Below are 21,066 nucleotides of genomic sequence, written 5' to 3'. Positions count from 1 at the left end.
GTGGCTAATCTGAACTGAGATGTGCTGTAAATAGCATATAAACACTAGATATTGAAAACATGATCCAAAAAATAACAAAAACATCTCATTAATAATTTTTATATCAATTACATATTGAAATGATAATACTTCCTATAAAGGGTTAAACTATATTATGAAAATTAATTTCACTTCTTGGAAACGTTTTAAATATGTGATTACTAGAAAATTAAAATTGTAAATGTGGCTTACATTTGGAGCTTGTATTATACATTCGTTTCAGCTTTATTAAAATATAATTGACATGCAACATGTTTTTCCTGTGGTCATGTATGGATGTGAGAGTTGGACTGTGAAGACAGCTGAGTGCCGAAGAATTGATGCTTTTGAAGTGTGGTGTTGGAGAAGACTCTTGAGAGTCCCTTGGACTGCAAGGAGATCCAACCAGTCCATCCTAAAGGAGATCAGTCGTGGGTGTTCATTGGAAGGACTGATGCTGAAGCTGAAACTCCAGTACTTTGGCCACCTCATGCGAAGAGTTGACTCACTGGAAAAGACCCTGATGCTGGGAGAGATAGGGGGCAGGAAGAGAAGGGGATGACAGAGGATGAGATGGCTGGATGGCATCACCGACTCAATGGACATGAGTTTGGGTAAACTCTGGGAGTTGGTGATGGACAGGGAGGTGTGCTGCGATTCATGGGGTTGGAAAGAGTCGGACACGACTGAATGACTGAACTGAACTGAAGTGAACTGAAGGTGTTGCTTTGACATCCTCACATATTACCAAATGATTACTACCAAGCAGCATTAGCTAGTACCTCCATCATGGGCAGAACATTTGGGACTCTTAAAGACTTCTCAGAAAGACTGACTCCAGAAAGAATGAAGATGAAAGAATGAAAAATGAAATAACTCCAGAAAGAAGGAAGAGACAGAGTCAAGGCGAAAACAACACCCAGTTGTGACTGGCGATGGAAATAAAGTCTGATGCTGTAAAGAACAATATTGCACAGGAACATAAATGTTAGGTCCATGAATCAAGGTAAACAGGAAGTGGTCAAACAGGAGATGACAAGAGTGAACACTGACATTTTAGGAATCTAAAATGGACCGGAACGGGTGAATTTAACTCAGATGACCATTATATCTACTATTGTGGGCAAGAATCCCTTAGAAGAAATGGAATAGCTCTCATAGTCAACAAGAGAGACCAGAATGCAGTACTTGGGTGCAATCTCAAAAATGACAGAATGATCTCTGTTCGTTTACAAGGCAAACCATTCAATATCACAGTAATTCAAGTCTATGCCCCAACCACTAATGCCAAAGAAGCTGAATTTGGATGGTTCTATGATGACCTACAAGACCTTCTAGAACTAACACCAAAAAAAGATGTCCTTTTCATCATAGGAGACTGGAATGCAGAAGTAGGAAGTCAAGAGATACCTGGAGTAACAGGCAAGTTTGGCCTTGGAGTACAAATGAAGCAGGGCAAAGGCTCAGAGAGTTTTGCCAAAAGAAAACGCTGGTCATAGCAAATGCTCTCTTCCAACAACAGAAGAGATGACTCTACACATGGATATCACTAGATGGTCAATACCAAAATCACATTGATCATATTCTTTGCAGTTGAAGATGGAGAAGCTCTATACAGTCAACAGAAACAAGATCGGGAGCACACTGTGGCTCAGATCATGAACTCCTTATTGCTAAATTCAGACAAATTGAAGAAAGTATGGAAAACCACTAGACCATCCAGGTATGACATAAATCAAATCCCTTATGATTATGCAGTAGAAGTAACAAATAGATTCAAGGGATTAGATCTGATAGACTGCCTGAAGAACTATGGACAGAGGTTCATGACACTGTACAAGAGGCAGGGATCAAGACCTTCTCCAAGATAAAGAAACGCAGAAAGGCAAAATAGTTGTCTGAGGAGGCCTTACAAATAGCTGAGAAAAGAAGAGAAGCAAAAGGCAAAGGAGAAAAGGAAAGATATACCCATCTGAATGCAGAGGTCAAAAGAATAGCGAGGAGATAAAAAAGACTTCCTCAGTGATCAATGCAAAGAAATAGAGGAAAACAATAGAATGGGAAAGACCAGAGATCTCTTCAAGAAAATCAGAGATACCAAGGGAACATTTCATGCAAAGATGGACATGATAAAGGACAGAAACGGTATGGACCTAACAGAAGCAGAAGATATTAAGAAGAGGTGGCAAAAATACACAGAACTGTACAAAAAAGATCTTCACGACCCAGATAATCACGATGGTGTGATCACTCACCTAGAGCCAGACATCCTGGAATGTGAAGTCAAGTGGGCCTTAGGAAGCATCACTACAAACAAAGCCAGTGGAGGTGATGGAATTCCAGGTGAGCTATTCCAAATCCTGAAAGATGATGCTGTGAAAGTGCTGCACTCAATATGCCAGCAAATTTGGAAAACTCAGCAGTGGCCACAGGACTGGAAAAGGTCAGTTTTCATTCCAATCCCAAAGAAAGGCAATGCCAAAGAATGTTCAAACTACCACACAGTTGCACTCATCTCACACGCTAGTAAAGTAATGCCCCAAATTCTCTAAGCCAGGCTTCAGCAATACGTGAACCGTGAACTTCCAGATATTCAAGCTGGTTTTAGAAAAGGCAGAGGAACCAGAGATTAAATTGCCAACATCCGCTGGGTCATTGAAAAAGCAAGAGTTCCAGAAAAACATCTATTTCTGCTTTATTGACTATGCCAAAGGCTTTGACTGTGTGAATCACAACAAACTGTGGAAAATTCAAGAGATGGGAACACCAGACCACCTGACCTGCCTCTTGAGAAATCAGTATGCAGGAAAAGCAGCAACAGTCAGAACAGAACATGAAACAATGGAGTGGTTCCAAATTGGGAAAGGAGTATGTCAAGGCTGTATATCATCACCCTGCTTGCAGAGTACATCATGTAAAATGCCGGGCTGGATGAAGCACAAGCTGGAATCAAGATTGCTGGGAGAAATATCAATAATCTCAGATATGCAGATGAGACTACCTTTATGGGAGAAAGCAAAGAGGAACTAAAGAGCCTCTTGATGAAAGTGAAAGAGGAGAGGGAAAAAACTGGCTTAAAACTCAACATTCAAAAAACAAAGATCATGGCATCTGGTCCCATGGCAGATGGGCAAATAGATGGGGAAATAGATGGGGAAACAATGGCAAGAGTGACAGACTTTATTTTCTTGGGCTCCAAAATCACTGCCGATGGTGACTGCAGCCATGAAATTAAAAGACATTTGCTGCCTGGAAGAAAAGGCCAGGCAACATTAAAAAGCAGAGACATTACTTGGACGACAAAGGTCCATCTAGTCAAAGCTAGGTTTTTCCAGTGGTCATGTATGGATGTGGAATTGGACCATAAAGAAAGCTGAGCGCTGAAGAATTGATGCTTTTGAACTGTGGTGTTGGAGAAGACTCTTGAGAGTCCGTTGGACTGCAAGGAGATCAAACCAGTCCATCCTAAAGGAAATCAGTCCTGAATATTCATTGGAAGGAGTAATGCTAAAGCTGAAACTCCAATACTTTGGCCACCTGATGTGAAGAACTGATTCAGTGGAAAAGACCCTGATGCTGGGAAAGCCTGAAGGCAGGAGAAGGGGACGACAGAGGATGATATGGCTGGATGGAATCACTGATTCAATGGACATGAGTTTGAGCAAGCTCCAGGAGTTGGTGATGGACAGCAAAGCCTGGCGCTGCTGCAGTCCATGAGAGGCTGAACTGAACTGACACTTCTGAACTTCACTGTACTTTGATCCCAAGAACTTCCAACTGAAAGTTTATAACCTTTGACCAACATCTCCCCATTTTCCTTATCCCCTAGCCCCTGGAAACCACAATTCTAATCTCTGTTTCTATGAGTTCACTTTTCTAGATTCCACCTTAAGTGATATCACACAGTATTTGTCTTTCTCTCTCTGACTTATCTCATTTAGTATCATGTCCTTGAGATCCATCTCTATTGTTGAAAATAGCAGGATCTCCTTCTTTCTCATGCCTGCGTAGTATTCCACTGTGTGCATATACACACACCACGCCATCTTTATCCATTCATTCACAGATGAGCTCTTAGGTGGTTTCCTTGTCTTGGCTATAGTGAATAATGCTGCAATGAACTAGGCAGTGCAGGTATCTCTTTGAGATCCTGTTTGCATTTCCTATGGATATATACTCAGAAGTGAGATTGCTGGATCCTACACAAGTTTTATTTTTAATTTTCTGAGGAACCTCTCTATATTGTTTTCCATAGTGCCTGTACCAATTTACATCCCAAACAACAGTCACAAGGGCTCCCTTTTCTCCATGGCCTCCCCAACACTTGTTATCTTGTCTTTTTGATGCCAGTCATTCTCACAGGTGTGAGGTAATTGCATTGTATTTCATTTGAACAGGACTGCTCCACAGACAGAAACTTTCACCCACTGAACACTGAGAGAACGCTCCGAAATACACTAATCCAGCTCTGTATACTACAGCAAAATCTTTCAAGTTTTCAGTAGTTCATCTGTCAATAGCCTAATGAAGGGCAACAGAATTTAGAGACCAGTGAGTGAAAAGAAGGCAAGGAATGGCCATTCTAGTGTACAACAGAGTCATAATATATGACAAAAAAATAAAAATTGCATAAAAAATAAGACTATTCAAAATTATTCATACAAATCTTTAAAATTATCTATCAAGTAAGATAAACATGGTTTTGTGTCAAGAACAAGTTCATATTTCCCATCTCAAGCTCTTGACAGGGTGAAACCTCACTGAATTTTATTTTTCTTTTACAAATGGGTGCTCCTAAAAAGATGGTGTTTCACTAAAATCTTACAGAGAAATATAAATTAAGGAATGTTTTAAAAAAATCTTATAGGCCAGAAATAGACCCACAGAAATTCAGTCAACTGATCTTTGACAAAGCAGCAAAGGCAATTCAGTGCAGAAAGGATGGGTTTTCAACTGGATATTAAGATGAAAAAAAAAAAAAAAAAGAATTCCCAATACAGACCTTGCACGTGTCACAAAAATTAACTCTAAATGGATCACACACCCAAATGTAAAGCACAAAACTATGAAACTTCTAGAAGATAACACAGGAGAAAAAGCAGGTAACCTTAGGTTTGGTGATGACTTTTTAGCTGTAAAACCGAAAGCACAATCTATGAAAAATTTGATAACTTGGAGTTCATTAACATTGAAAACTTCAGCTCTGCCAAAATTGCTGTTAAGAGAATAAAAACATGAGCCACAGATTGGGAGAAAAGTCTTTACAAGAAACACATCTGATAAATATACAAAGAACTCTTAAAATTAACTCAACAAGAAGAAAATAACCTGACTAAAATATATGCAAAAGACCTGAACAGAGAGCTCATAAAATAAGACAGATGTCAAATACGCATATGTAAAGATGCTCAACGTCATCTTACCGCATGTGTGTTAAGTTGCTTCAGTCGTGTCTAACTCTTTGTGACCCCATGATCTGTAGCCCACCAGGCTCCTCTGTCTATGGGATTCTCCAGGCAAGAATACTGGAGTGAGCTGCCATTTTCTGCTCTAGGGGATCTTCCCCACCCAGGAATCCAACCTGGGTCTCCTGTATTGCAGGCAGTCTCCTGCACTGCAGGTGGATTCTTTACCAACTGAACCACCAGGGAAGCCGAGCCATAAAAAGAATAAAATTTGACATTTGTAGCAACATAAATGAACTTGGAGGGCATTATGCTAAGTGAAATAAGTCAGATAAAGACAAATACTCTGCCATCATCATATGCCATCATTATATGTGGAATCTAAAAAACACAACAAAACAATAAAGAAGCAGATTTACAGACACAGAGAACAAAACAGTAGTTACCAGTGGGGAGAAGGAAGAGAGGGCAATATAGGGGAAGGGAAAGAAAGGGTTATTGTGGAATTATGTGAAATCATATGTGTGAAACTCCCTAAAATTGCACAGCACTATAGAGTTTGTTTATTAATTTTTATGTTAAACTTTTACTTTGAATTGGGGTATAGCTGGTTAACAATGTTGTGATACCTGTATCCATTCTTCCTCAAACTCCCCTCCCATCCAGACTGCCACATAACACTGAGCAGAGTTCCATGAAAGTACTACAGAATTTAAATAATCATTTATTCAATTAAAAAAAGAAGAAATTCTTGGGTTAAATACCAGTTCTACCACTTACAATGTAATATAGAAAAGTTACTTAGCCTCTCCACGCTTTGGTTTCCTTGTTTGTAAAATGTATGCCACAGCTCAACTCACTGTGTAACCCGGGGCAAGTTCCTTTGCCTCTCTTGGTTTCAGTTCCCACATCAAGCAATATTCTAAGCATTAACTCAGACAACACTTATGAAGTCACTAGCACTGGCTTGTTTCCACTTTATGCTGAAAAGGAACAACACCGTAGCTGAGCCTTGAGTACAGCTGCAGACTCAATCCTTTTCTGAGCCTATGTGATATCTTGGTTGGAAAGGCTTCCTACTGCCATAGGAACAATAAGGATTATCATTATATCCACAATTTATTCTGGCAAAGTGGAAGGCACTGTCAATGAGAACTTGAAAGAATGATTTAAAGTACAAATTTAATGTACCTAAACACACACACGACAGACTGGACCATTCTAACTCAAAATGAGAAGAAAACGTCTCCATGAGAATCCATTTCCAAAACGAAGGCAACCACGACATTTAGTCCTACTGCTAGGAAGGGCACATAAAGCTAGGAGAGGATGCCTGTCAGACAAGACATTCAAGTACGGGAGGACTAAAGCAGCAAACCGCTTTAAACTTCAAGTTATGGTGTACAAGCACAGAGACTACTTTCAAGCACTGCATTTTTAATGTAACAGTTTAATGAGGAATGGAGTCTAGGGAAAAACTGGACCACTGCCTGGTAACAAAGAAAACTATAATTCAGATCAAAGGGAAATAATGTAAAAATCATGGCATCAAACAGATTGGGAATCAAATTCTGACTGGGTCAACTCGCACTGGTGTAACAGCAGCAAAGAACAACTCTCTGATCCTGAGCTGCCTCCTCTGCTAAACAAGAACTGCTATGCTCACCTCACAGGAAGTGGGAGAATTAAATGAGAAATCAGGTATGCAGTGTCTGGCGCCATGTCCATCTCATGATCTCTGTTCAACAAACGTGAGTTCCCTCCCATTACCGTCCACGCCCCTTTTATAAAATCAGCAAGCATCATAAAAGGTTTTGGAAAGGCATTTCCTCGGGTCCGGATTCATAAACTTGGGTCTATTTGGCAGGTAGACTCTCTGAGATAACAAGCCTGAGTTACACAGGCCCAAGATCTGGTGAGCAGCCTGCCCTGGATCAGTGTGGACATCTGGCTCCCAGGCCAGTGCCTAGAAAAACTGGCCAGGCCCAAAGGGCAGCACGGGTGGCCAGGAGACAGCCAGAAACCAGAGCAGCCAAGAAAAGGGAGGATTACTTGAGCTTCGGCTCCCGTCCTTCGCTGGTGTACTGCCAGCAGATGAGCCCGATGAGGTCCTGCACCCTGGCGCTGGCCATGGTCACCACCGTCATTGGCAGCAGTCTGTCCTGGCTCGAGTGCAGGGGGAGGTAGACATCGATCTTCTTGGTCGCTGTTGTGCCTACGTGACCCTGTGGACAGAGCACATGCGTGAGGGTAAAGCACACAGTTCCGGTCACGCAGACCCTGCTGGGCTACAACGACTGCCCTCCAGGACCTGTGCTCTCATTCTTTGGGCACAGACCAACTTATGAGCCTGGGGTGGTCCCGAGGGGAAACGTTGTTTATAGTTTTAAGAGTTTCGTTTTTTTTTAATTTGAATTTTCTGCTGCTCGAATGGATCCAGCTCTGCCAGCAGTAAGGTAAATGAGCACTACAACTAAAATGAACAAATGAGAGTGGTGAGTAGACCTAATGCTTGGTGTCAGGAGACTTGTTCTGCTGCTTATTCAGACTGACCCTGGCATCAGCTGCCCTCCCTGAAAACTGCTATATCACTCCCTGAGACCTTGGGTAAGCTACCATATTCTCTGAGGAAGCATTTAGCAGTACTGGAACCAAGCGCTTTCTTTCTCGGAGACGATGGGGGGCTACCTCCATTATGCAGTACATCTCTTTACTTCACTCATCTGAACTAAAGTTCAAGGGTCTCTGGTCTTATTACTGCCCTAACGGCCATACTCACACTGACCTACATGTCCCTAATCCCTCCCCTACACCTCTCTCTCCTCTCTCCCAAGCCCTCCACTCCCCTCTGGAACTCCTGCACGAACCAGCAAACTCCCCATAAATCATTACTTCTTTTTAAAAAACATTCCTCCACCTCTTTGCCATAATTGAAACCTGCCAGTCATGAGGATACTACTTCCTCTATTGTCCAGAAGACTGCTTTGCTTTATTCTTTTTAACCTCCAAACCTTTAAGGCCAACAGGCAGAGTGGGTATTCTTGGTCCTGCTATTTCCAAACTATTAATTCTCCTTTCTTACAAAAACAAAAACCCCTGTTCCTTTAAGACCCAAGCCACCCAACTGTACCAGCCTCTCCCTCTCCCTTCCTGTTTCTGTTACCCACCAGCCTTTGGTCATCCTGCTCCCTCACTAAGGCCTGAGTTCTTGGTCAGTCTTTCCCACCCCAATTCCTGTCATCATTCTAAAAGAAAAATCTGTCCAATACCCAAGGCTCTCAATCCCTAGACCACGTCACCCCCAACGCCTTTTCATCCACTCTTCAAATCACTGATTGCGCTGGGTACACTGGAGATTTAGAACAACTCCAATATCCCAACACCTACTCACTGAATACACTTTAAAATTTTTAATTAAATTAATTAGTTTGTTTTTAAATTTGGGCCTTGCCACGTACCTTGTGGGATATCTCAGTTCCCTGACCAGGGACTGAACCTGGGCCGTGGCAGTGAAAGTGCTGAATCCTAACCTCTAGACCACAAGGTTAAAACCCGAATATACTTTAATAACCTCTACCTCATCTATTCAAGTAGTCCCTCAAATTCTTTACCCTATAATCTGTTGAACCACCTCTTAATTATCTATCAGTCACCCTTATTTCCCAACACCCCACCCCCAGACTACATAGCCATTTTAATCATTCCTTTGCAGATATGATTTTTTAAAATATTTTTACTTATTTATTTGGCTGCACCAGGTCTTAACTGCGGCACATGGGATCTGTGCTGCCGTGAGCTGGATGTTTTAGCTGTGGCATGTGGGATCTAGTTCCCCAAACAGGGATTGAACCCAGGCCTCCTGCACTGGGAGTGTGGAGCCTTGGTCACTGGACCACCAGGGAAGCTCCACAAATACAATTTTAATACGCTCTTATTCCCCTGGACATGGTCTGCAGAGCATCAATCTTATATGACCCCAACCCTCTGCATTCCTCAGCTAAACACTGGAGAAAAATCATGCAACCATACAGATGGATTTTACTTTAAATCCTATGATGATAAAACTCAGACACTCAGTGCCATACAGCAGGCCTGCTATATCCCTGCACCCCCGAGACCATACTGCACACTTGTGCTTCTCTCCTCAGACTTCCCACGAACCGTGCCTCTTGACCTTCAGCCCCTGTCCTTCCCTCATGTACTGCCAATAGATGAAAAATGCAGAGGACCCCTGAATACATGGATTTGAACTGCAGGTGTCCACTTGTAAGTGATTTTTTTTCACCTGATACAGACTACAGTACTACACGATCCACTACAGTACTACACTACTGTGGATACCAAACTGCATCATCAAATTTGATTATGTTACACTCCTGTTGAAACTCCTTCACTGAGTGGCTCCTATGATACTCTGAATGAAATCCAAACTCCACGAAGTGTGCAACAAGGCACTGCGTGATCTGACCCCTGCCTAACCCTCCAACGTCATCTACTGCCTCTCTTCCCCCACCTACTTCAGCTACACTGGCCTTCTAGGAATGTCCTGAATGTGTGTGCCTTGACTGCTTCTTCCCCTCTTAAGGCCACTGCAAGTGTTACTCATGTATCTATCTAGGAGGCTCCTTCTTATGACTTTTGCATTCTCTAACATGTGGTCTCAAGCTGGTACATAAGGTGATAACAATAGGATGCGCTGTCTATCAGAGAGTTCTTGTGAGAATTGCTACTACTGGTATTCAAGGCTCAGCTCACATGACACCTCCTCAGAGAAACCTCCACTCATAATCCTATAGAAAGAAGACCTTTCCACAGTCAACCCTCTCACCCTTGTCTTGTTCGTTTCCTTCAGAAGGCTTAACAATTTGATAGGACCTATTTATTTATGTGCATCTTCAGTGTATGCCTTCCCCACTGGCCTCTGAGCGTCCATGAGGACAGCCATAATAACGTTTGCTTTGTTTACTGCTCTGTACACAATGGCTAGCACTGTGCCTGGTGCACAGAAGACTCTCCAAAAAAACTCTGTTGAACTACAGAATGAATGCATGAATGACTCAAATGCCTACTGGGACACATGGTAGGAACTCAATAAACGTTAGTTTCTTCCCTCCATCCCACTCGTCCTACTTCTATGGGCCTGTTTCCTGGTAGCAGACGGAGATGGAGGGACCTGAACAATCAACTGCTTCCATCTTTAACATCCTCTACAGGATTGTATTGATCTAAAGGTGGAAAAAAATATCAGAACTAGAGTAAGGAAATACATAAAATCAGTTTAGAAAACATTTTTAGAGAAATTCCACTTCTCATATAACCCAGCATCTAATATTAGATCCATAGGGTTGTTTTTTTTTTCTTTATTGTCTTCCCTCTATGTTATAAAAACAAATAATACAAAAGATAATTCTCCTACATAAAGCTCTCTCTCTCATGCATGTATACATGTGTACATGCGCGCGCGTGCACACAGACACACACACACAGACACAGTTTTCAGCTTGGAAGTAATAACTCCAATGACTAGCAAAGATGTCTCTAAACAGCAAGTGTCATTTTGTCAGGCAGTCAAAAGGTTAAAGTGAAAACAGCCGCAATCTTTCTGGAGTGGGTTTACACACCCTCCTACCACTCTCTTCTCAAACTCATTTTCAGACCCTCTAGTTGCTGTCACTGCTCTCCCTTCTTATTTCTGTTTATTCCTCCTCCTTTCTTGGAAGAACTTGGAACTGAGGGGCTATCGGAATCACAGTATCTCAAGATACAAAGATTCAATGAAATGACAAATGTGAATGTACTCTGTAAATTATAAAGTGCTTTAGAAATGCAGTGCAGTATCTAGAAAGGGTCTAAGTTTTATAATCAGACCCATTTCTATTACTCAAGTCTATTAAAGGTCACATGAGGCCAAAGATGGATGCTGTAGGAGTCCTATTAATAATATCTATTATTATAATAATAGCTAACATTTATTTACAGCTAAGTGTTAAATAAACTCTGCTAAATGCCTGCCTAAGTTATTTAATTCTCACAATCACTATAAGAGGTAGGGTTCTACCATTACCCTCGTAATATAAATGAGAAAACCAAGGCTTACAAGGCTACAGTCATCGGCTCAAGATCCCATTACCGAAGTGAAGAGCCAGGACTCAAATCCATGTCTGTCTGACTCCAAAGCCTCCACTCTAAACCTCAGCATCTTCTTTCACTAAAGTTATACTAAATAGAATCAGTCCCCACTCTCCAAGGCTGGACAACTGTCTCCTGCTCCTTCTCAAAAACATGCCCAAAACACTGCCATTTCCTCGAGAGGGGGCATTCTAAGGAGCTGGCCAAGGAGAACCAGGGAGGACTGCAACTCCGGAGATTACTGCCACTGCCATCTGACTGCAAGGAGTCATCACTGTCTAGGAAATGAAAGCAGATAGTTCTATGGTACCCTCTATTTCATAGTGAAATAGCAAGTGTGCGAAAAACTATGAGAATAAATATGGCACATACTTATTAAATGAATAAAGCACTTTATCTTTTTAATCTTCTAATTCCATCTTGAGGCACTGATGACTGGGGAAAAATGCCTTGCACAAACCTTGAAATTATGTATTTTTTAATAAGGAGCCTCTTCGGAAAAAACTCAAGGTGGTGGCAGTTAGCTCTATCTAATAGTCCTTGTGTTGCAATATTTAGAGAGAATCATCTAAAACATAAAACAATCCATCAACATAATAGAAAGTAATTAACTTATTTTAAAAAAAGAAAGGTGACCAAAGGATTAAAAGTATTCATCACACATCAAGGCAAGCAATATTCCACAAAGCTAACATCTAACTATTAAAAAGCAACTAGCAATAAACAAAGATCGTATCATACAGTTTCACTGCATGGCAATTTATGTGTTTCACAATACAGAGTGGGGACATGGAGGCATAACTAGAGCACAAGGAAGGGGTCACAACAGAGACAGGGGAAACTGGTTTAGCTCCATCCTTCCCAGTCTCTCATGCATTCAACAAACACCCACTGGAACACCATATTGGGCTCTGAAGACAAAGTTAAGACACAGTGCAGATCTTCACCAAATTCATGGTCTGCTGAAGATCTATACTGTACAATGTGCATAAAGCTTTAAGAGGGAAAGTACAGGCTACTATGAGAGCTCAGAAGCAACCTCGACTAAAGACAGTTCGAAAAAGCCTCCTAGATTAAAAAAAAAAATTTACCCTTCCATCCAATAGAACCATTAACCCAAGGAAAAGACACTTACTATATTTCAATACTTTCTATACCAATATACAAAAAAGTGAATATGAATTCTCCATAAGACACGGGATTTTGAGTGTTTCATTTTAATTTTCTGCTTTATATTTTTCTGCATTTTCTAAACTGAGCATGGTATTATTTTTATAATTACAAACAAAATATTTATAATTAAATGACCAAAAAGGAGAAAAAAAGAGCTACTATACAGAGCTTAAGAGGGCTTTAAGTAAGAGAAAGGATCAACTTTGAAAATGCAGCCTATGTTAAGGTATCTGGCAAAATTTATTAAGGACACACTATGTGCCAGTGCTCTGACAGGCTGTTGGGAAAATAAGCTGAAAATATAACTCAGACGCTTTCAACGGCAGGTTAAGTCATTTTTATTAAAGAAATAAAAAGTAAGAAACGCATTGAGCTGACAAGTTTGGAGTTGAACAACTCTCTCCAGAGCAGCTCCCAAATTGGGAAATGCCCCTGGTTCAGGTGTCAGAAAGAAAAGTATTCTTGAACCAAACTATTCCTGAACACAAACGCAACTGATGAAGACCAACTAGACTTCAGAGTTCACATTACACGGCCTGTCCATTATAGCCTGGACAGTGCAGCCAAATCTCAAACTCAACATGTCCAAGACCCATTTCCTCCTTCAGCTTCTCTCATTCCATATTCAATCTCATTTATGGCTCTCACCACCTACTCCATCACTTAAGCTAAGAACCTTAACTCCTTTCAAATGTCTCTGAAATATCTCTCAAATCTTTCTGCCCTAGTTCAAGCTTCATCATTTCTCAGCAAGACCATTGCAGCAGTCTCTTATCTCCCTATCTCTAAAAATCTCTTCTCTTTCCAAATCTTTATTTTCTCACTGCTACTGAAGTGATTTTTCTCTAATCACTGACCATGCCTGTCACACAGAAATACATGCTGGCCCTCCCCAGTGTTAGCATTCTAGCTCTTTAGCATGACAGTTAATACCCTTCACACTCTGGTCCCAATGTATCATTGCTAAAGTATATTGAACAGAGGTTAAGAGTTGTGGGGCCACCCAAGATGGGCAGGTCTCGGTGGAGAGGTCTGACAGAATGTGGTCCACTGGAGAAGGGAATGGCAAACCACTTCAGTATTCTTGCCTTGAGAACCCCATAAACAGTATGAAAAGGCAAAATGATAGGATACTGAAAGAAGAACTCCCCAGGCCAGAAGGTGCCCAATACGCTACTGGAGATCAGTGGAGAAATAACTCCAGAAAGAATGAAGGGATGGAGCCAAAGTGAAAACAATACCCAGTTGTGGATGTAACTGGTGATAGAAGCAAGGTCCAATGCTGTGAAGAGCAATATTGCATAGGAACCTGGAATGTTAGGTCCATGAATCAAGGCAAATTGAAAGTGGTCAAATAGGAGATGGCAAGAGTGAATGTCAACATTCTAGGAATCAGCGACCTATAGTGGACTGGAATGGGTGAATTTAACTCAGATGACCATTATATCTACTACTGCGGGCAGGAATCCCTTAGAAGAAATGGAGTAGCCATCATGGCCATTGGCCAAAAGAGTCCAAAATGCAGTACTTGGATGTAATCTCAAAAACGATGCAAATTGATAAAAGGATTATTTGTGGCCTTCAAAAGTTAAAACTCTCTTAAAAGGAATGGCTGCAGTTCCATTCCACCAGTACCTTCTTCCCTAACTCCCTCAACAAGGACCAAAGGAGGCTACAGTCTACCAACAGCCTGTGCTTAGTCAGTCATGTTGGACTCTGTGAATCCATGGACTGTAGCCCACCAGGCTCCTCTGTCCATGGGGATTTTCCAGGCAAGAATACTGGAGTGGGTTGCCATGTCCTCCTCTAAGGGACCTTTCCAACCCAGGGATTGAATCCAGGTCTCCTGAACTGCAGGTGGATTCTTTACCGTCTGAGCCACCAGAGAAGCCCTACCAACAGCCCAGCCTTTACTAACATGATACCAGACTTGGGAGAGGGGTCTCAGACTACCATTACACTGATGATGGTTAAGGGACTTCATTTGATCACAGAAAGGATTTTAAGCAAAATTGAATCTATTTCTGGCCTAAGCCAAGTTTAATCAACTACGAGAAATTAAACAGGGATCTATGTGAAGAGGAAACAAAAACCCCAGACTGAAGCATTCTGCTCTCAACAAATGCTGGCTTTATGAGCTCATGGAAAGAACTCACTTTTTTACATTCAAAATAGTGGCACTGAACTTCTGAATAGATTTTGTGTAAAATTCTATGACAAATCCATTCAGAACCAGGGGCTTGACTCTGTAGTGCTATCTTAATCCTCAATAAATCTGGAATGCTTAAAGGCTATTAAATTAACATTTCCCCGCTCTGACACCTGTAGTCAAGTTAATTTGTCAAAAACATTCCTACAGTTTGTCACTGGACACTGTATTTTCTGACAAGTTAAGTTTAAAATAAAATTGACAAAATCTCATTAATTTCCTCTGAATCACCAACCTTGGTTACATTAAGCTTTTATTATTAAGAACGTCAACTGTCACTCTTTCTTTAACAAGGTCAAGGTCTGATCTGGGTACCTCCAGGATCCTTATTCTATTAATAGGAGCTAGTGAGGCATTGCAGTATGGTGATTAAAAGTGTAAGTTGTGGAATCAGAAAGACCTGGGTTCAATTCTCACTTATTGTGTGTCCTTGGACAATTTTATTTAACTTATCTGGGTCACTATTTCCACAAAGTAACAGTGTATTATAAAAGTACCTCTTCATGGAATTGTTGAAAGGATTCAATCAGACTACGCATGTAAAGCACTTATCACTGCCCAGTCTATAGTAAACGCTCAGCAAACGTTGGTTCTTCATTAAGCTGTCTTTTTCTCCCCTAGATTTAAATTCAGAAACTTAAAAAAAACACCACCACCTTCACTGCCATTCATAGACTTTTAAAACTACAAGGAATTTAAGGGTCATCCCCTTTAAAATATTTTTCACCAAATGGTTGTCCTACGAGCTGTCCTGAACATCTTCCACTGATGAAGTCCCTGTCACCCTCTGAAGTCTGCAGGTAAACAGATGGCTAAAACATTTCTTTACATTGAGGGACACTTTCTCTGCAGCTTTTAGCCACTGATCTTAGTTCCAGACCTCAGGAAACTGGAAAAACTTCACTCCACTTCCACAGTGCTAAGTCGCTTCAGTCATGTTCAACTCTTTGCTACTCTATGGACTGCAGCCCGTCAAGCTCCTCTTCCATGGGATTTTCTAGGCAAGAATACTGGAGTGGGTTGTCATGCCCTCCTCCAGGGGATCTTCCCCACCCAGGGACTGAACCCACGTCTCTTATGTCTCTGGCACTGGCAGGTGGTTCTTTACCACTAGTGCCACTGGGGTCCATTTCCAGAGACACCCCTTCATATATATATGAGAACCCCCAATAAAATAACTCAGCTACTAAACACTGTGCAATGAGCCAGACTATCTATAACCCTTTTAAATAGTACAAGACAGCATAGAAAATGTTATTTCCATTATTTTTTCTTAGGCTGATCATTTTCTGATATTTTCTTTCTATAGCATCTATGATAAATATGTGGCTTCCCTGGCGGCTCAGATGGTAAAGAATCTGCCTGTAATGCAGGAGACCTGGGTTCAATCCCTGGGTTAGGAAGATCCCCTGGAGAAGGGAATGGCAACCCAGTCCAGTATTCTTGCCTGGAGAATTCCATGGACAGAGGAGCCTGGTGGGCTACAGCCCATGTAGTTGCAGAAAGTCGGACTTGATTACAGTCCTGGACCTAAAACAAGAAAAGATACTGTTGCTTGCAAGTAAAGATTTTCTCTATTTAAAATAAATCTTCCTTGTTTTGATACTCTAACAGTCTTTTCCCACTTTTGGAAAAAAAAAAAAAAGCCTAGAGCTATTGTTTCAAACCGTTACCACATGAAATTTGAGTAACAGCCTTGAATAATTTTTTTTTAAGACACCAACTGAAAGACCAGCTATTATTCATGTTTGAATACCAGTGAGAAATTTTACAAAATGGTGGAAAGGGGTGACAGGGGAATGAAAGGGAAAAAAAAGAAAGTCTACGCGCCGAAGGATTGGTGCTTTTGAACTGTGGTGTTGGAGAAGACTCTTGAGAGTCCCTTGGACTGCAAGGAGATCCAACCAGTCCATTCTGAAGGAGATTAGCCCTGGGATTTCTTTGGAGGGAATGATGCTGAAGCTGAAACTCCAGTACTTTGGCCACCTCATGCGAAGAGTTGACTCATTGGAAAAGACTCTGATGCTGGGAGGGATTGGGGGCAGGAGGAGAAGGGGACGACAGGGGATGAGACGGCTGGATGGCATCGCTGACTCAATGGACGTGAGTCTCAGTGAACTCCGGGACTTGGTGATGGATAGGGAGGCCTGGCGTGCTGCGATTCATGGGGTCGCAAAGAGTCGGACATGACTGAGGGACTGATCTGATCTGATCTGATCTGACCCATAAGGCATCTGGAATAATGACCATTTACTCAGTCTTAAATTCAGAAAGCAGTTCCTGATGCTACCAGGTTTCCCCATCATGGATTATGTTCACTAGGGACCTCTTTGCAGAGTCTACAGAACTGACGTGGACCTGGCCCTGCCAGCCTTGAGTGGTCTAACTTTGGGCAAGCCCATAACCTCTCTGAAAGTCAATTTCCTCAGCCATGAAACACAGATGAGACTTCCATCTCAAAAGACTCACTGGACAAAGCAAAAATAAAGCATGTTGAAGTTCTCTGTGAAGTGCAAATTGTCACACAGTGTCAATCAATCCTTATATTGTTATTTACACTGTTGCTCAGACCAGGCAGATCTTCAACAAAAAGTCCCTTCAAACCAGGTTGAGAAGTGGAGACAACAGGGAAAGATCAGTATTTATGAGAGAAGAGCCACAGAATTCTTTCCTCATTCAGCCTCAGGATGGTTACAGCCTGTACCAGGAGGTGCTCTCACAAGCACAATCCAGTCATCTTAAAGCATAATGGGATGTAAAGTGTCCATTTTGAATTTTCATAGCCATTGTGGGATTCTTTAGATCATTAATGTTACATAGCACTTTGCATTTAATTATACAAACAATGGGTTCTATAATGATGGTATTATCAGGGAAAGGTAATTTGCATGAACTAAGTCCCATCACCTAGGGTAAGTTTAGGGACCTCTTCATTTTTAAATCATTTATATAATAAAATCAATATGCTTTAAAAGTAAAAATAGGTTTTTTAAAAACCATAAAGAAGAGTTACATGTTTTAAACTCTATCAATTATCATAATATAATGAGTCTTTTTAAGATTTAATATCAACTTTTAAAATTAAAACTCAATGGAGAATATATACTTGGCTCCATTACTAGATGATGTATCTCCAGAAAAGGTTACAGTAGAGCCATTATCACCCTCCTAAATTATATGGAAAATTTGGTACAACCCTCCAAGTACCCCAAGGACAATTTAATTCCAGAGATAGTGAAGTATTTGGAGAATATAACATTGTATAAATATTGAAGGAGATAATTCAGGTGCACCTATCATATTCATTTCTTGCAGGGTTTCAGTTGGTTAAATGTTTCAAAAATTTTAAATGTCAACATACAACTTAAGGAACTTTCCTGGCAGTCGAGTGGTTAAGACTCCATGCTTCCAATTCAGGTAGCACAGTTCAATCCTGGTCAGGGAACTGAGACTTTGCAGGCTGTGCAGTGCAGCCAAGTAAGTAAATAAATAAACAGACTTTACCATTAAGTAAAAGATTCTTTGAAAAATACAAATTAAAGGCCACGCTATCTCCTTAATTTTGAATAGCTTTTTAAAACCCACAAATTTCTATACTGTAGTAGGTTCATGACTGCTTTATCACTTTAAGACTCAATGTTCCTTAATGATATAATTCAAAAATTTCACTGAATCATAATTTAGTAAGTCATAAAAACCTCTTAAAATTAATCTTTCATGCATATCTAGCTTATCCAAAGTTAGAATTTAATTAGATGGCCTTGGCACAAATGGGCTTACTACTTTATTTGCCCAATCAGTGTACGTCTCTTCAGTAATTATAATTAATTCAAGTCCCTGACGCACCTCCTAGCAAACAATGTAAAAACATCAGACAAAATGGAAATAAATAGCTTTATATTTCTCCAATTACAAAATTCACTTTCATCCTCAAAACGCACATGTGAAATAACTGGAAGGGGTGTTATTCTCAACAAGCAAAGGCTACACAAAAAGTCTACACCTTTGGTGACAGAGAAAGATGGTTGTCTGCAGCAAAAAATACATGTGTTTTTTTTTTTTTTTTTTACAGTATGAAAATGGTACAACTGCAAAGAGCCAATTGAGAAAGTCTGCATCTAACAGTTTGCAAGTACATGTTGAAATATAAACAGGAGCAAGAAAAAGAACTAGACTAGAGTTCTCAAGAAAATTAGAGATACCAAGGGAATATTTCGTGCAAAGATGGGCACAATAAAGGACAGAAATGGTATGGACCTAACAGAAGCAGAAGATATTAAGAAGAGGTGGCAAGAATGCACAGAAGAACTATACAAAAAAGATCTTCACAACCCACATAATCATGATGGTGTGATCACTCACCTAGAGCCAGACATCCTGGAATGTGAAGTCAAGTGGGCCTTAGGAAGCATCACTACAAACAAAGCCAGTGGAGGTGATGGAATTCCAGTTGAGCTATTCCAAATCCTAAAAAATGATGCTGTGAAAGTGCTGCATTCAATATGCCAGCAAATTTGGAAAACTCAACAGTGGCCACAGAACTGAAAAAGGTCAGTTTTCATTCCAATCTCAAAGAAAGGCAATGCCAAAGAATGTTCAAACTACTGCACAATTGCACTCATCTCACACACTAGCAAAGTAATGCTCAAAATTCTCCAAGCTAGGCATCAACAGTACACGAACCATGAACTTCCAGATGTTCAAGTTGGATTTAGAAAAGGCAGAAGAGCCAGAGATCACGTTGCCAACATCCATTGGATCATCAAAAAAGCGAGAGTTCCAGAAAAAGATCTACTTCTGCTTTATTGACTATGCCAAAGCCTTTGACTGTCTGGATCACAACAAACTGTGGAAAATTCTTAAAGAGATGGGAATATCAGACCACCTACCTGCCTCTTGAGAAATCTGTATGCAAGTCAGGAAGCATACTGGACATGTACGGAGGTCCAGTCAGAAGTGGACATGGAACAAAAGACTGGTTCCAAATAGGGAAATGAGTACGTCAAGGCTGTATACTGTCACCCTGCTTATTTAACTTATATGCAGAGTACATCATGAGAAACGCTGGGCTGGAAGAAGCAAAAGATGGAATCAAGACTGCCGGGAGAAATATTAATAACCTCAGATATGCAGATGATACCACACTTCTGGCAGAAAGTGAAGAACTAAAGAGCCTCTTGATGAAAGTGACAGAGGAGAGTGAAAAAGCTGGCTTAAAACTCAACACTGAGAAAACTAAGATCATGGTATCTGGTCCCATCACTTCATGGCAAATAGATGGGGAAACAGTGGAAACAGTGGCTGACTTTATTTTTGGGGGTTCCAAAATCACTGCAGATGGTGACTGCAGCCATGAAATTAAAAGACACTTGCTCCTTGGAAGAAAAGCTATGACCAACCTAGATGGCATATTAAAAAGCAGAGACATTACTTTGTGAACAAAGGCCTGTCTAGCCAAAGCTATGGTTTTCCCAGTAGTCATGTATGGATGTGAGAGCTGGATTATAAAGAAAGCTGAGGGCTGAAGAATTGATGCTTTTGAACTGTGGTGTTGGAGAAGACTGTTAAGAGTCCCTTGGACTGCAAGGCGATCCAACCAGTCCATCCTAAAGGAAATCAGCCCTGAATATTCACTGGTAGGACTGATGCTGAAGCTGAAACCGCAATACTTTGGCCACCTGATGCAAAGAGCTGATTCATTTGAAAAGACCCTGATGCTGGGAAAGATTGAAGGTGGGAGGAGAAGGGGACGACAGAGGATGAGATGGTTGGATGGCATCCCCGACTCAATGGACATGAACTTGAGTAAACTCCAGGAGTTGGTGATGGACAGGGAGGCCTGGTGTGCTGCGGTTCATGGGGTCGCAAAGAGTCGGACACGACTGAGCGGCTGAACTGAACTGAACTGACCAGGGTCCAAGGGCTTCCGTGGTGGCTCAGTGGTAAAGAACCTGCCTGCCAATGCAGGAGACACGAGTTCGATCCCTGGGTTGGGAAACCCAGGGAAACCCCTGGAGAAGGAATAGACAACCCACTCCAGTATTCTTGCCTGAGAAATACTGTGGACAGAGGTGCCTGGCAGGCTGCAGTACATGGGGTCGCCAAAGAATTGGACACAACTTGGCGACTAAA

General features: G+C 41.2%; 1 protein-coding gene across 46 annotated transcripts in view; it reads right to left on the bottom strand.

Moving 5' to 3' along the window:
- The window catches only part of MAPKAP1 (MAPK associated protein 1), a 233,864-nt gene that overhangs the window by 115,641 nt on the left and 97,157 nt on the right, over window positions 1-21,066 (bottom strand). For all 46 annotated transcript variants that reach the window (XM_086325179.1, XM_086325173.1, XM_086325189.1 and 43 more), the window contains one exon: window positions 7,476-7,648. In XM_086325179.1, the coding sequence (XP_086181305.1) occupies window positions 7,476-7,648 (173 nt within the window). The remainder of the gene's footprint in view (window positions 1-7,475; window positions 7,649-21,066) is intronic.

This window comes from Bos grunniens, chromosome 11 (genome assembly GCF_055505025.1).
Source record: "Bos grunniens cultivar Pamir isolate PY7600 chromosome 11, Bosgru_T2T1.0, whole genome shotgun sequence".
Lineage (NCBI taxonomy): Eukaryota > Metazoa > Chordata > Mammalia > Artiodactyla > Bovidae > Bos > Bos grunniens.
This window is presented reverse-complemented; position numbering and strand designations above follow the sequence as displayed.